Source organism: Phaseolus vulgaris, chromosome 6 (assembly GCF_051622355.1).
Source record: "Phaseolus vulgaris cultivar YP4 chromosome 6, ASM5162235v1, whole genome shotgun sequence".
Classification (NCBI taxonomy): Eukaryota; Viridiplantae; Streptophyta; class Magnoliopsida; order Fabales; family Fabaceae; genus Phaseolus; species Phaseolus vulgaris.
The window spans coordinates 26,454,931-26,470,613 of NC_143503.1; the positions used below are offsets into that span (position 1 = coordinate 26,454,931).

Consider the following 15,683-nt stretch of genomic DNA (forward strand, 5'->3'; position numbering starts at 1 on the left):
ATGATGACTACCTTTAAAATAGGATATAAATTAAATTACACACGAGAATCACCATCAAAGGATTTTTTTGTAATAAACTATTAAAAAAAAATATCAACCATGACTCTGATCTCTTTGAAACAATTGATTGTGGGGTTCATCACCGACAAATATATTCCATTTTTTTATATATTATAATGCACTCTTGAGGCAGATAAAAACATAATATTTTATACCACTTTCTAACTTTATATTTTTAAAATGAAAATCAGCACGTGCTTAGGTAATATTATTACTTTTATTTTATATTTTTTTACTCAATGTTATTTTATAAATTTTATTATTTTTTACACATCTTACTATTATATTATTCGGTTTATAGTTATTTTAGTAATGCGTTCCTGAAATGTTATGGAAAAAGCTAAAAACATTGTTTCATTTATCACAATTTTTTGTTAAATTATTTTGCTGTAATGCCATTTTTAAAAATGCACACATGCATTTAATCAGTAAGAAAAACAATAAAATAGATTAAATTTAAAAACATAAGAAAAAATGTTAATGAATAAAATTGATGAAATGACTAAGGAATTAATCTATATAATCATTTATATTATAACATCTTTAAAAAAATACTTTAAACTTTATAAATTATTACAAAAATATAGATTATTATTAAAAGTCATTCTAAAACTAACATTTAAGATTACAACGGTATTTATGAAAACTTGTAAGCCTCATTAGAAAAAAAAATTGATGATGTACTCGGTGCCTACTAAATCACTAAGTGAAATTACTACCAAAAAAAATCACTTACTTCTGAGTTTGAATTTATTGAGTAAATTTTGATTAACTAAATGAATTTATACTATTTTTTCTGAACATATTACAAAATAGAATAGATATGAAAAAAAAAATCACAAGAATAAAAAATAAATTAAAAGAAAGACAAAAGATATAAGAATAAATATTTTTTTATTATATTAAAATTAGAACAAATAATTTGAATATATACAAGTTCTACATTCATTTTAGAAAAAAAAAATCAATAAATACTAGCCAAGTGGAATTTGCTAAATTAAATTAAATTTATTGAGCAAATTTATGCATAATTTTCAAAAACCAACTTCAAACTTCAACCAATTTTATCTTTTGATCAAAATACATTTCTATTCAGCTTCAAAGGTTTAACTTTAAACGCTTATAGCATTATTTTCCCATTCATACCCATCCAACCAAATTTGACCATACAAAACTAATTGCTCAATTCTAAGCAAATTTTGTGCCTTTAACCATAAATAGTTTCCTCAACCAAGTCAAATATTCTCTGGACAACTAAAACAAAATTCTTACACTTACTAACTCAAATTGGTCAACATCAACTACTTATAATATTAATTCCAAGTTTTTATTAACATAATCAAAATTAATCATACCAAACTCAATACCTTAAACAAAATAATAAATTTTCACAATTAACCTATGGAACCCAATTCCAGATATTATAATATAAACTAACATTCATCATAATCTAATACTGTTTTCAAGTCCTCAATACTAATTTTCATATCACATGTATAATTATTTAATCACTTCAACATAAAAAAATCAACTCAAAATATTTAATCAAAAATTTTAGAAAGATCGTGACTTTCATAAAATAAAGTCTAAATAGTCATTTTTTCTACTTTTAAGTCTTTTAATTAAAACTTTACATTTCATCTCATTTTAATTACTTATATATTTTTACAAACTAACTTTGAGAGACAGTGTTATAACTATAGAAATAAGAAGTAGATCTATACAATTATATATATTATTAAATATTTTTATTATTATCGTATTATTATATCTTTATGATAAAAAGATATCATTTTTTATTTATTGTATTTGAAGTGATTTTTTAATATAAATAAAGCACCAAGACTCTCTCATAAACATATCGTCCAATTCAATATTTTTCTTTTATTGAGTTTAACATTATAATTACATATATTTTTTATTTTCCAGTATTTTTTAGATTTTATAACCCATTTTTATGAATGTTATAATTTTTAACATCTTTTAATTAATTAATATTTTATTTCATAAATAATTATCAAAAGAATTCAAAAGTAATAATAAAAAATCATAAATATATAGTTTTAATTAAAATTTATTGTGATATAAACTTATTAAAATTTGATGACAAACATTAAATTGTTTACGAATCTCTGTTTGACTTGTCTTTCATAAAATCTCAAGTTATTCTCGCAAAGGTTTATATAATTTTTTCCCAAATTATGCTTTCAAATGACCAATCGATCTTGAAATGATCAAATGCGTGTTTTTGAGTTATTATTCTTCACTCAACTAATATTTTTGTTGCGTATATTTGTTTAAAATTTGTGTTCACACAAAAATAAAGATCGATCTGAAAAGAACAAGAATTTCTGAAGAAAATTATATGTTGTACGTTGATTTGAACAAGAAAGTGATGTAAACGCGTGGTGATAACGAGAAATATTCTAGTCAAATAAAGTGTACACTTCTATATCATTAAACAAGAAAACAACCGGGAGAAACTGAGTATTATTTTATTATTTTTCCTACAAGAAAAACTAATAAAAGGTTCGATTTTAGTTTTACCATTTTAGTATTAATATTTTATTGATTAATTTTTTAAACCATAATTTTGACTTATTGTTAATTAAGATTGATGTGATAATGAAGTGTTGATGCTGGAATACTGATCTCAGCTTAGGTTCAAATTCAAGACTTTAAATGTGTACAAGATATTTATTATAACGCTACTGAACACAAATAGGAGAAAGTAAATAAAATTATTGTAAGCCATTAAACCACTTTGAACATTTAATATATAGGAGAAAAAATTATTTAATAAATTACAAAGTTCAACTAACCAATAATAAAAAATAGATTTCAATACGGGGTTAACAAACTATTCTGGTTTTGAAAAAAAATCAAAATTAATTGACTATGTCATGCATAAATGATAATATATTATTATTGATTCAACTATAATATATATATCTTTCAAATTATATATTAAGTAGAATAGACCAAATCAATTCATTTCCTTTATAAGGTCAACTAGGGTAGATTATGTTCAATATATTCCTAACTCGTTATATATATATAAGTAAGAAAATAATATATCTATAATTGATAATTTTACTGAAATTTTTTATTTAAAAATAGTTTCTATTAGATTATGTTGAGTCAATTACTAGTTACATTTAAATTAAGCTATGTTATTTTTAAGATGCGGAACTTTGGTCCCAAAAGTTGTTTGATACCCGTATTTAAATTTGTTACATTAATTATAAATTCTTAATATTTTGTGGCATATACATGTATCAAATAATGAGTTTAGTTTTCTACATCTTTATTCTAGAGATAAAATTGATAGAAATTGGCTTTCCAAATTGTTAAGATAACTTTTGTGCGTCAATGGTGATGTTAGTCTTACATAACTCAAATTGATATTTATTTTTCCTTAAGTAATTACTTAATTGAAATACGATTTTATCTTTTAACTAAAAAAATACTCAAAATCAAGGCACGTTAGTGAGAATATTTATATCATAACATTAAATTGACGTTATTAATTAAAAAGTATTAACTACAAATACTAACACTTGAACTTAAAAAGTATTAAAAAGTAGTCCACAAGATTTTCTCACTCCCTCTCATATTTTATATGTGGATGACATTTTTATTTTTTGTAGGGCGGATACTAAGTCTCTTAGAAATTTGAGAAATTTTCTTAAAACATATGGTGATTTCTCTGGTCAATATGTTAATAATTCTAAGGGTAGTTTTTTCACCATGGATAATTCTACAAGATTTGTCACCAAAATTCAGTGTATTCTTTCTTGTAGTCATGGTTGTTTGCCTTTCACTTATTTAGGAGTGCCTATCTTTGTTGGTGCTCCAAGGGGTCGTTTTCTTCAACCTTTGGCTGATAAAGTCAAATTGAAGCTAGCTTCTTGGAAAGGTAAATCTCTTAGCATGATGGGTCGAGTTCAGTTGGTCAATACGGTGATTACGGGTCTTCTAGCTTATAGTTTTAATTTGTATAAATGGCCTGTTTCTCTTCTTAAACAAGTTGAACAGTGGTGTCGAAATTTTATCTGGACTGGTGATATTCTGAAAAAAGGTATAGCTACTGTTAAATGGGATACGATTTGTTCTCCCCTTGAGAATGGAGGTTTGAAAATTATTAACCTTCACCATGAAAATAATGCTTATCTTCTTAAGCTTGCTTGGAACTTTGCTTATAGCAACAAGCCTTGGTCTTTGCTCTTGAAAGCTAGGGTCCTTAAATCAAAATATGAGTTTCGAATGGTTTATAGATCGTCATCTCTTTGGTCTGGAATTAAGCAGTTTTATTTTACTATACTTGATTATACTTTTTGGACTGTTGGTACAGGTTCTCTTATTAATTTTTGGAATGATAAATGGTGTGCTACTTCTTCTTTAGCAAATATTGCAGGATTATCTGATGGTGCTAGTATTCCGGATACAGTCTCTCAGTTTTGGATAGGTAGTGATTGGAGTATTCCATTGTCTTTACAACAGATGCCTCATCTTTTTAGTCATATCATGGTTAGGGCGGTACAAGATATTCCTAATTGGATTCTAGATGAGTCTGGTCGTCTCACTCTTAAATCAGCTAGGACTTTTTTCTTGGATCCAGGGGTTTCTTGTGGTTGGGGTAAATTTATTTGGTCTTCATATATTCCGCCTTCCAAAACTCTTGTCCTTTGGAAAGTTTTTCATGGGCGGCTTCCTACAGATCAGCATATTCAAAATAAAGGTTTGCATATTTGTTCTATGTGTACGCTTTGTGAAAAGTACGAGGAATCTATTCAACATTTATTTTTTGAATGTGCTAATGCTTTGCGTATTTGGTGTTGGGTTCAACACATTTTTCCTACTTATCATTTCTCTAATAAGGATGATCTTCTTTCTTTTATTAAGAGTGATGGTAGTCTGTTGGTTAAATTAATTAAGCTAGTTGTGATAACTTTTTCTATTTGGATGATATGGCGTATGAGGAATTATGCTCGTTTTCAGGATAAGATTGAGGTTTCTAGGGCTATTTTGGTTATTAAAGACTTAACTTGTCTAGTGGGTAATTCGTCTAAAGCTTCAATGAAGAATGATATGTTTGATTTCAATGTGCTAAAGTTTTTTGGTATTAACACTCGTACTGGTAAAGTTCTACGTCCTGTTCCTGTTAGATGGGAGTTTCCTTCACCAGGCTGGGTAAAAATTAACACTGATGGGGCTGCTAGGGGATATCCTGGTCTTGCTACTTGCGGAGGTATTTTTCGTGGGAGTATGGGGGAATTTATTGGAGCTTTTTATGCGTTTCTTGAAGTTCAGATTGCTCTGGTTGCTGAGTTTTATGGGGTTATACATGCTATGGAGGAAGCTCAAAAGATGGGGCTTACTAATGTCTGGCTGGAATGTGATTCTGCTTTGGTTTGTGCTGCGTTTACTGCTAGGACAAATGTTCCTTGGATGCTTCGTAATCGATGGAATGCTTGTCTTAATTACTGTGGGAAAATTAGGTTTACAGTTACTCATATTTTTGGATGCTTCGTAATCGATGGAATGCTTGTCTTAATTACTGTGGGAAAATTAGGTTTACAGTTTCTCATATTTTTCGTGAAGGAAATGCGTGTGCTGATAAGTTGGCTAATTTAGGATTTTTTTCATAGAGAACCTTTTCTTTGGTATAATAGGCTTCCACCTTATCTGTTCTTAGAATTCTTTATGAATAGGTATAGTCTACCTATGTATCGTTTTTGTTAACATATGAGTTTTGGTCTAGTCCCCCCGTATTTTTGTATTTTTTTTTTCTTTTGTTTAATAATATTTTTTTTTCATGTGATGGTAAATGATTATTGTTACTTGAGGTGTCAGCCTAGCTGAGATCTTAAGTGGCATAGTGATACCTAACATGAAAGCTTTTATTTAAAAAAACAAGAGTTTAAAAAATGAAATTATAGCATTTTTGGTTGAATTAATATTTGACAAACTTTTATTATAAATTATTTAATCAGAAAATTCAATTTTGCTTAACTAATTTTTTTACCTTATAAGAATAAGCTTATATTAGCTTAAAATATGGTTCTATTATTTTGTTTATTGTAAATATCAAGATTTTTTTTAAGATTGAATTGAGATAAACTTTAAGTTTAAGTTTTAAGTTTTCATATGTACTGTTTAGAGGTCCTATATCGTCTAGTGGCTCAAAACTCTTTGATGGGTATATAAAAAAAAACGTCTTTATTAAAAAGTTTTAAAATAATTATTTTGTGTCGAACTTGAATTTAGTAATCGTTGTTTAATATAAGAGTCGAGAGTTTCTATGAGGATTTAAAGAGAAATTTTGAATTGTAAAGATGAAATAAAATAATTTCAACATAACTTTATAAAATATATTATTTATTTTATTATTTTATTTATTTGTGTTATTATTGATTTTTAATATTCTCTTTTATTATTCATAAATATAATATTTAATAAAAACAACAAAAGTTACGTACTGCTATATAAAAATTATAAAATATCTTATAAATTTTCCAAAATATTTTTAAAAACTTTATGTTATAGAAAGTATAATTTATTTAAGCCTAACTTCACTAAAATTTAATAATTACCAAAAAAAGTAAAACACGTCTTAATGCTTTTAGTAAAATATTTATTGCAGTGTAATACCTACTTTGAATAAGTACTCATTACACCTTGTTGCAATAACTATATCTAATTTGTGGTTTGTTCATTACACACCAACTTTTCTATATAAATATATATCTCCAAACTCCTCACTTCCCTATCTGTTTCATTCTCCATTTTTAAAACTCAACCTTTCGATCGATCTCAGAAACTCTTCCCCTCTCCGACATGGTTCTCTCCAAAACCGCCTCCGAATCCGACGTTTCTGTCCACTCTACCTTTGCTTCTCGTTATGTCAGAACTTCACTTCCCAGGCATGTCATATTGCTTATTTTTTCTTATGTTCGTACCTTCTTTGTATGTATGATAAGATTACCTTAATGGTTTGGATCTGAAACTAACGTTAATTTAGAGAAACGACACAGGTTCAGGATGCCTGAGGAGTCGATTCCAAAGGAAGCAGCGTATCAGATCATCAACGATGAGTTGATGTTGGATGGGAACCCAAGGTTGAACTTGGCTTCCTTTGTGACGACATGGATGGAACCTGAGTGCGATAAACTCATCATGGCTTCCATCAACAAGAACTATGTGGACATGGATGAGTACCCTGTCACCACTGAGCTTCAGGTAAGTCTTCCCTGTTTGCCTTGCAGTATTGGGAAAGGATCAATCATTAAAAAAACAACTACTTTTACAAAAGAAAATAATTTGACAAATTAGGGTATAGTGGGGTAGTTACGTTATGTTTGACTTTTCTAATAAAGTAACTCTCTACTTAAGTTTTAAGGTAATTTCCCTTTTCAACTTTTCAAATTTCTTCTAATTAAAAAACACAAGTATTTGTATGCAGATCTATTTTCTAAAGAAAAAAAAGGGTTTTGCAGAAAATAAATGTTGATGTGTTGTTTTTGGAAAAAATAAAAGTAATTGAATTATAATTCTTTGTTTAGAAATATAATTGTCTTATAAAACACAACATCAGTCGTCAAAATAATGAATTTAAAGATGTAAAATTCACATTTTGTTTTTATTCTATTTTTCATCTAGAGCGTGTTTAAAAATGTTATATTTTCATTTTAGTTGTTTTCGTTCCAGAATAAGTTACATATTTGACTAATAATTTAATTTTAGTCTTTTAAATAAGTTACTAAAAACTGTAGCATGTGATCGTTGTTTAATAATTTTTATTTTCAGTTTCAGACACGCTATTTTTTAATTGAAAGTTGGTTTTTTTATTAAACTATTAATTATTAAAATGGTCAAAGTCGTGTAACTATTCTATGCATACTTTTATTTTCCATTTATTTTTATTTATAATTTTATATTAAACGGATCGTTATTTACGATAAGGTGAGTACAAATAAATTAATAACCGGTGATTAATTTTAACACATTTATGAGTAACTATAAATGTATACATAAAATTCATTAATTAACTATTAAAAATCACTCAGAGTATTTTAGGTTTAGTTATTTTTTTTCTTATTTATATAATTTGATCACAGTATTAAGAAAAAGTTAAGTGGTTTAATTTTTAAAATACGATAATGTGATTACTTAATGGGGAGTGAAATTGTTAACAAATATGGAAAGTTTTAATTTCTACATAATAAGTAATTTAAAATGAATTACATTAAAACTAATTTTTGCTTAACTTGAAAACAAAATTTGCATCTGCCATTCTTGTGTGGACATGTTGAAAAACATTTTGAAATGTCACAACTCCTTTTCTCCCATTTCCACTGGTTTTGTGAATGTGGTGACCGTTAATTATGTAGAGTTTCCTCCTTCATCACGGCAACAATCACGCCAAATTATTAATTAATTTCACTTTTTGAACAATTAATTAATTTCACTCCTTTTTTACAATTGATTAATCCTCTTCCTTTACTAAAAAAAATAATTTATCAAGGGAAATTGTTTTCTTAAAAAGTTATCAGCTTTAGAAAAATTTAATCTTTTGCTTAGGTGAGAAATGCTTTAATAATTATTTTTGTTTGGTCTTATTTGAATATTCATTTCTGTTTGTTTTTTGTCGGCTACCGAGTTAGTCTCTTCTGATTTATGACTTTCTGATACTTACAAATAATCAAAACAAACCTTTTGTTAGCTTTTTCCTTCCCAACACATTCCCTTTTGTCGACCATTCTTTTTCTACAATTTTATTTACTTTTAGTTGGTTGACAAAAGCTTTCAATATATTTACTAAAAGTATATTGTATGAGGCAAAATAAGAGATTTATTTATTTATTTAAACTGCTGAACTATAACTTTAACAAGAGGAATAGAAAGAAGCATGTAATAATGTAATAAAGAAGAAATACAAAACTAATGGTTTTGATGATGTTAGGTGTACTTATTTGAAAGAGACCCTCATCTACATTTTGGGTTATTTTCCTGTGTCTGCGAAAAGAACTTTTGGTAAGATAGGAAAATAAGTCTTCGGAAAACATATGGGAATCTTTTTCTTCAAAAGCTCTCAATATTTTTTTTCCTTTTTCCAGTTTTCATACAAGAACATATATTAGGTATTAATCAACAACTTATTAACTCAATTATAGTTAATTTTAACCTCTACAAATGATCAATAAAAAGGGTTTACAAATTATCAAAATAATTTAGTAAGATGATACTTTTTTATTTTGAGATTTTCATTATTAAAAAATCACTTGAAAATAGTTCAATCATTCTTCTATGATATTGACTAGAGCTATTCTTATAAAAATTATTGAAGCAAAATGGAACTACTTCACTGGTGATATGTTGTTACACGTATAGTTTTCAGTATTTATCTTGGTATGATTGAAAGGAGAAAAGAAAATTTAAAAAATGATATTTTTTTCTTTATTGAATCGAAAGGAAATTGAAAAGAAAGGTTGAGGTCCATCACTATCGTTGTTTTCCCATTGGATGAAACCAGTGGTATGTTTGAAAGTTCCACATGCCATGTTATGGCATGATGAGGACAGCCATGTTATCTTTGTCCTATGTTTAAGATTTTTGTTTGTTTTAGAAAATAATAAATTATAAAAATATTGTTTTCAGTAATAACTGAAGTCTGTTTATAAATATTTTTGAAATTAAAAAGTGGCATGATAGTAGAAATTTAATCATTTATCACACTAAATTAAATAATTTGATGAGAATATTATGATACTCTTTTCATTATACCGAACATATAATTTTAAAGAAGACAAAAGTTTCATGAAAAATTTAATTAAAAACTCCCTTAAAAACACAGTAATTTCCTTCTGACAAATTATATATAATTTAAATTAATAATACTCTACATTTAAAAAAAAACAGTGTAATGCACAGTTGAATATAAAGACAGCCGGTGCGCAATATAGCGTTTTGTGGTACCTATACTACTGATTCACTATCGATTACAGTTTTTTTGAATTTTAAATATGTAAAAATAATTTCATATTTGTTAAAAGTGTTACTAAATTAATTTAATTTGTTTTATATATATATATATATATATAATTTTTTAAAATTCGAAAAGAAATTTTAAAACAATTTTAGAGAAAAAAAATTACATTTAATCTTAAGTAAAAACGTTGCAATTTTAATAAAATAGATTTGGTTGAATAAGAGTGTATTTAAGTTACAATTCAGGTTAACTTCATCAATATTTTTTTGGAAAAGATTTTTTTACATACACACTTAAAACATATACTTAACACCACATTATAATAATATAATAATATTTAAAATTAAAAAATAAATTAAATATGATTAAAATATTATTTTATTGATTTATGAACTGAATTTTTTTTAATATTTGTGGTGTTACCCATTTTTTTAATCCATCAGTGTTTCATTTTATATTGTTCCTTTAGAAAAAGTTCGTATGACCGAGAATGAAACTATGATGGATTGAAAGTAAAGTTTATTTAAGAAATTGTAGTTTTAATTATTTATCTGTTCCATAAAATAAAACAGACTTTATTTTTACTTTCCATATTGAAAAACATCTATTTCAGTTCTTATGTAAATGAAATTAGTCGATAAGAATAGAAAAAAGATTAAAAGTAAATGATAAACGTAGATTAAAAAAGTGATTTTTAAGTATTGGAATTAAAAACTAAAGTTTGTAACATTATCAATTCTAAAGAAGATTAAACCTATTTTTTATTTATGATTTCTACAGCAGCTGCATTGTAAGACAATATAAATTGTATTAGAAAAATAGCAGGATTACACATGAGAATTGGGAATGAAAAATGGGACTACTTGGTGGTTTTATAGTTGAAGGTGCTAAGCAAATTGATGATCGTATGAGAAAAGTATCGAGTTTCATTTTTTTCTTGTATGCATGCAGAATCGATGTGTGAACATGATAGCTCATCTTTTTAATGCACCACTACAAGACTCTGAAGCTGCTGTTGGTGTTGGCACGGTCGGTTCATCAGAGGCCATAATGTTGGCTGGATTGGCATTCAAAAGGAAGTGGCAAAACAGAAGGAAAGAAGAGGGAAAGCCTTATGACAAACCCAACATTGTCACTGGAGCCAACGTTCAGGTACACTTAAAAAAAAAATCATTGTCAAGAACATACATGCAATAAGTTGTAGCTTTGTTTGATGAGTGTGGAATTGATAAGAGTTTTGGTTCTGTTTGTGTAAAGGTTTGCTGGGAGAAATTTGCAAGGTACTTTGAGGTGGAGTTGAAGGAAGTGAAGCTGCGTGATGGATACTATGTAATGGACCCTGACCAAGCTGTGGAATTGGTGGATGAGAACACTATTTGTGTAGCAGCTATCCTTGGTTCCACACTAAATGGAGAGTTTGAGGATGTCAAACGCCTCAATGATCTTCTCGTTGAAAAGAATAAGCAAACTGGGTACCATTCTTTCTCTTTTACTCTCCCTCTTCTCAAATGTTCCTTGCTTTAAACACCATGTTTAGATTGAATATGTTGCACCTTCCTTTAGTATCTTCTTATAGACCTTCTCAATATTTTATTATTGATAATGCATAGCTTATTAAAGTCTGATGCATGAAGATTTAGAATTATTTTGAAATTTTAGAGGGGATGAACTGACAGTGAAATTGTTTGGTAGGTGGGACACTCCTATTCATGTTGATGCAGCCAGTGGTGGCTTCATTGCCCCATTTATTTACCCAGAGCTTGAGTGGGACTTCCGATTACCACTAGTGAAGAGCATCAATGTTAGTGGGCACAAGTATGGTTTGGTGTATGCTGGAATCGGTTGGATTATCTGGAGAAGCAAGGAGGACTTGCCTGAGGAACTCATCTTCCATATCAACTATCTCGGAGCTGATCAACCCACCTTCACACTTAACTTCTCCAAAGGTAACACATAATTGAAGTACTCTGTTTTAGTCTATCTAAGTACTATTAACAATAACCCCTATTTACTTGCACTTTTTTACCCTACCATCCATTGGTTTATGCAATGCAGGTTCCAGCCAAGTCATTGCTCAATACTACCAACTAATTCGCCTTGGTTATGAGGTAATAAGTTTAACCATGAGACCCAGTTATAATTGCAGAGGTGTTGTCTGATCCCTCTAATCCACATAATAAAAGTGAAAATAAGAGGATTGCTTGTAACACATTCTTTTAGAACTCTCTTTTATAGTTGAAATTTATTAAAAATCCAAAATTTCTTATTTATGAGTTTCACTTACGGATTCTAATTTTTTAGTAAATTTTAACTCATAATGGATGGTGTGTTCAAATGAGTGTTACTGGGATTTCTCTTACAAATGATGTATTTCTCTAAAAAAAATTCATTGAATCATAGAATGAGTCACACACACTCCTCTTTAATGAATCAACTTGTAACTTTATAGAAAAGCACTTGTACTGGAAAGTTTTGTTGTGTTATGATCCAAATTCATTAGAATGGTTTGTTAAATTTGATAATAACTACCTTAAAAGTTATTTTAAGGATGATTTATGATTGCCTGACAGTGCTGCATGCAAAACTACTACTATATTTTCCAATGATAAAAAATGTGCAAGAAATTGTGTTGAATTTCTCATTCACAGACTGATCACTTTGTGAAAGATTTTTTAAATCGCTTGTTATAATTTGGTGTTGTGAATGTGAGTGCAGGGCTACAGAAACGTGATGGAAAATTGCAGAGACAACATGTTGGTGCTGAAAGAGGGTCTCGAGAAGACAGGGCGGTTTACCATTGTGTCCAAAGACGATGGTGTGCCTTTGGTGGCTTTCACCCTGAAAGATCATACCCACTTTAACGAGTTCCAAATCTCTGATATGCTGAGGCGATTTGGATGGATTGTGCCAGCATACACCATGCCCCCAGATGCTCAACATGTTACAGTGCTTCGTGTTGTCATCAGGGAGGACTTCTCAAGAACCCTTGCAGAGCGTCTAGTGGCAGATGTGGAAAAGGTGGTGCATGAGCTTGATGCCCTTCCAGTAAGGGTGATAAGTAGCTCCAGTGTGACAGTCAACACAGAAGAAAATGGCAAAGTGGTTAAGAAGAGTGCTCTGGAGACACAGAGAGAAATCACAGCGATTTGGAGGAAGTTTGTGTTGGAGAGGAAGAAGCTCAATGACAAGATGAGTGGTGTTTGCTAGAGTTAGCTTGAAGAGTGTGTTGTGCCTATGCCTGCCTTGTAGTTTTTTTAATATATAATTTGGGCACTGTGTACGTTTGATTGAGTCAAACCAGTTATCTATCAGATTCAGTTGTTAATTTGATCCGAGGCAAAATTCTAGACACGATTATCTATGTAAGTCTGGTACACTTTGTTTTCTGAATCATGAATTATATTTATCTTCTCTACAATTTGTTCTAACCATGTTTTCTTGATTTTTTGTTCTCTGTCCAAGTTCAAATTATGCCTATCTCCCAAAAAATGATGAGAGAACGAGACATATTTGCTATACCTGTCAAAAGCTACAGCTCTTCCTCACAGTATGCCTTCGAAGACTGAAAGAATATTTTCTGTTTTATTCAATCTGTCCTTCATCTATAGCAATGATACATATATATAACCATAGCATTAGAACAGTACAGAATCGTACAGATTCTTTTTCTAACATAACATCTGTAATTAAGACTAATTATAGACCCATTAATAGTGATTATATTCCTATAATTAAGTCTAATTATAGACTCATTAATAGTGATTATATTCCTGTAATTAAGTCTAATTAAGTCTAATAATGATTTTGTCCGGTAATATCCCCTCAAGTTGGAGCATGTAAGTTTTGAATGCCCAACTTGATCAAGATGGCTCCAAACTTTTTAGCACCGAGAGCTTTGGTGAAAAGCTAGTTGTGTATGTGTGGGCACATATGGAAGAAGGCGTTTGTGAATGATTTCATCTCGAACAAGGTGGTAGTCAACTTCAATGTGTTTGGTGCGTTCGTGGAAGACCGGGTTTTTAGCAATGTGAAGTGCTGCTTGACTATCACAATAAAGACGAATTGGGTCAGGATGAGGAACATGTAGAGAAGCGAGAATGTCTTTAATCCACTTCAATTCTCGGGTGGTCTTAGCCATTGATCGATATTCAGCCTCAGCAGAGGAGGCAGAAACTGTTTGTTGTTTCTGGGTTTTCCAAGAGATTGGGGAAGTGCCGAGTTGAATAAACCATCCGGTGAGAGATTTCCGTGTCAGTGGACAACTTGCCCAATCAGAATCACACCACCCAAAGAGTTGTAAGTTGTTCTCTCGAGGTAGGAGTATTCCTTGTCCAGGATGCCCCTTTAAATATCGAACAACACGAAGAGCAGCTTGTCAATGCTCGGAGCGTGGATTTTGCATAAATTGAGATAAAGCTTGGACACTGTAGGCAAGGTCAGGTCGAGTAAAACACAGATAAATTAGCCTCCCAACAAGTCTACGATAAGTAGCCGGGTCAGAAAGAAAAAAGAACCAGTAGCGGAGCTCAATTTGTGATTTTCTTCACATGGTGTAGTGGTGGGCTTCGCACCCAACAATCCGACTTCAGTAATGATATCTAAGGCATATTTCCTCTGACAAAGGAAGATTTCGTTGGGGGAGCGAGCAACTTCAACCCCCAGGAAGTACTTGAGGCGGCCTAAATCTTTCATATGAAAGCATTGATTTAAGTAGCCTTTAAAACATTGGATGGCAGTACCATTATTCCCTGCAATCACAAGATCATCAACGTAGACTAACACAACCAACTGTATGTCATTATTATTGAGAGTAAACTGGGAATGATCCTTCGGGGATTGTTGGAAGCCGTAACGAGTGAGAGAAGAAGATAGTTTAGCAAACCAACACCTGGGGGCCTGTCGGAGGCCATATAGAGACTTTTGAAGCTTGCACACTGCCCCTGGTTGAGATTCTTGGAAGCCAGGAGGGAGTTTCATATAAACCTCATCATCAAGATCACCATGGAGAAACGCATTGTGAACGTCCATCTGATGAAGCTCCCAATCTTTTGCGGCTGCTACTGCTAGAGTTGTGCGAATGGTTACCGTCTTTACGACAGGAGAAAACGTCTCGTTGTAATCCAAACCCTCCACTTGATGATTGCCAAGAATTACCAATCGAGCCTTGAATCTTTCAATTGTTCCATCTGAGTTGTATTTGATTTTGTAGATCCATTTACACCCAAGTGCCTTCTTTCCAGGAGGGAGAGCGGTGAGTTTCCAAGTGTCATTGAGTTCGAGAACATGAATCTCCTGTGCCATAGCATCACGCCACCGGGGTTCTCGGACCGCTTGAGAAAAGAACAGGGGTTCCTGCTCGGTGTGTAAAGAGACAAGAAAACTTTGATGATGTTTAGAAAAGGAATCACAATTCACAAAATCATGTATAGGATACGAAACACCTGAGGATTCTATTGAAGGAGGTGATGGAACAGAGGGGCTTGACGGTATCGTGGTGGCTGCGACAAAATCGCGTAACCGTACGGAAGGCAGCTTCGCGCGATGCCCTCGCCCAAGGGGAACCGCGGCCGTCTCCGTCGGACGCGGCGGTGGATCCGCGGGTAGCGTCGAGGCTTCTATACACGGATCGGAG

At 30.6% G+C, this 15,683-nt stretch overlaps 1 protein-coding gene across 1 annotated transcript; it reads left to right on the forward strand.

The window, feature by feature from the left end:
- The first annotated feature begins 6,736 nt into the window (after window positions 1-6,736).
- On the forward strand, window positions 6,737-13,479 carry GAD2 (glutamate decarboxylase 2). The gene is made up of 7 exons (XM_068639419.2): window positions 6,737-6,986; window positions 7,098-7,302; window positions 11,003-11,203; window positions 11,309-11,523; window positions 11,744-11,997; window positions 12,107-12,159; window positions 12,767-13,479. Exons 1-7 carry the CDS (start codon window positions 6,901-6,903, stop codon window positions 13,256-13,258), a joined length of 1,506 nt encoding a protein of 501 aa, XP_068495520.1. The 5' UTR covers window positions 6,737-6,900; the 3' UTR covers window positions 13,259-13,479.
- Window positions 13,480-15,683: the final 2,204 nt, after the last annotated feature.

Bases quoted from the DNA above. Each gene is read 5' to 3' on its own strand.
- GAD2 (XM_068639419.2), top strand. From the start codon at position 6,901: ATGGTTCTCTCCAAAACCGCCTCCGAATCCGACGTTTCTGTCCACTCT. The intron at 6,987-7,097 runs GCATGTCATATT...GAAACGACACAG, and splicing joins GTCAGAACTTCACTTCCCAG to GTTCAGGATGCCTGAGGAGT. The intron at 11,524-11,743 runs GTACCATTCTTT...ATTGTTTGGTAG, and splicing joins GAAAAGAATAAGCAAACTGG to GTGGGACACTCCTATTCATG.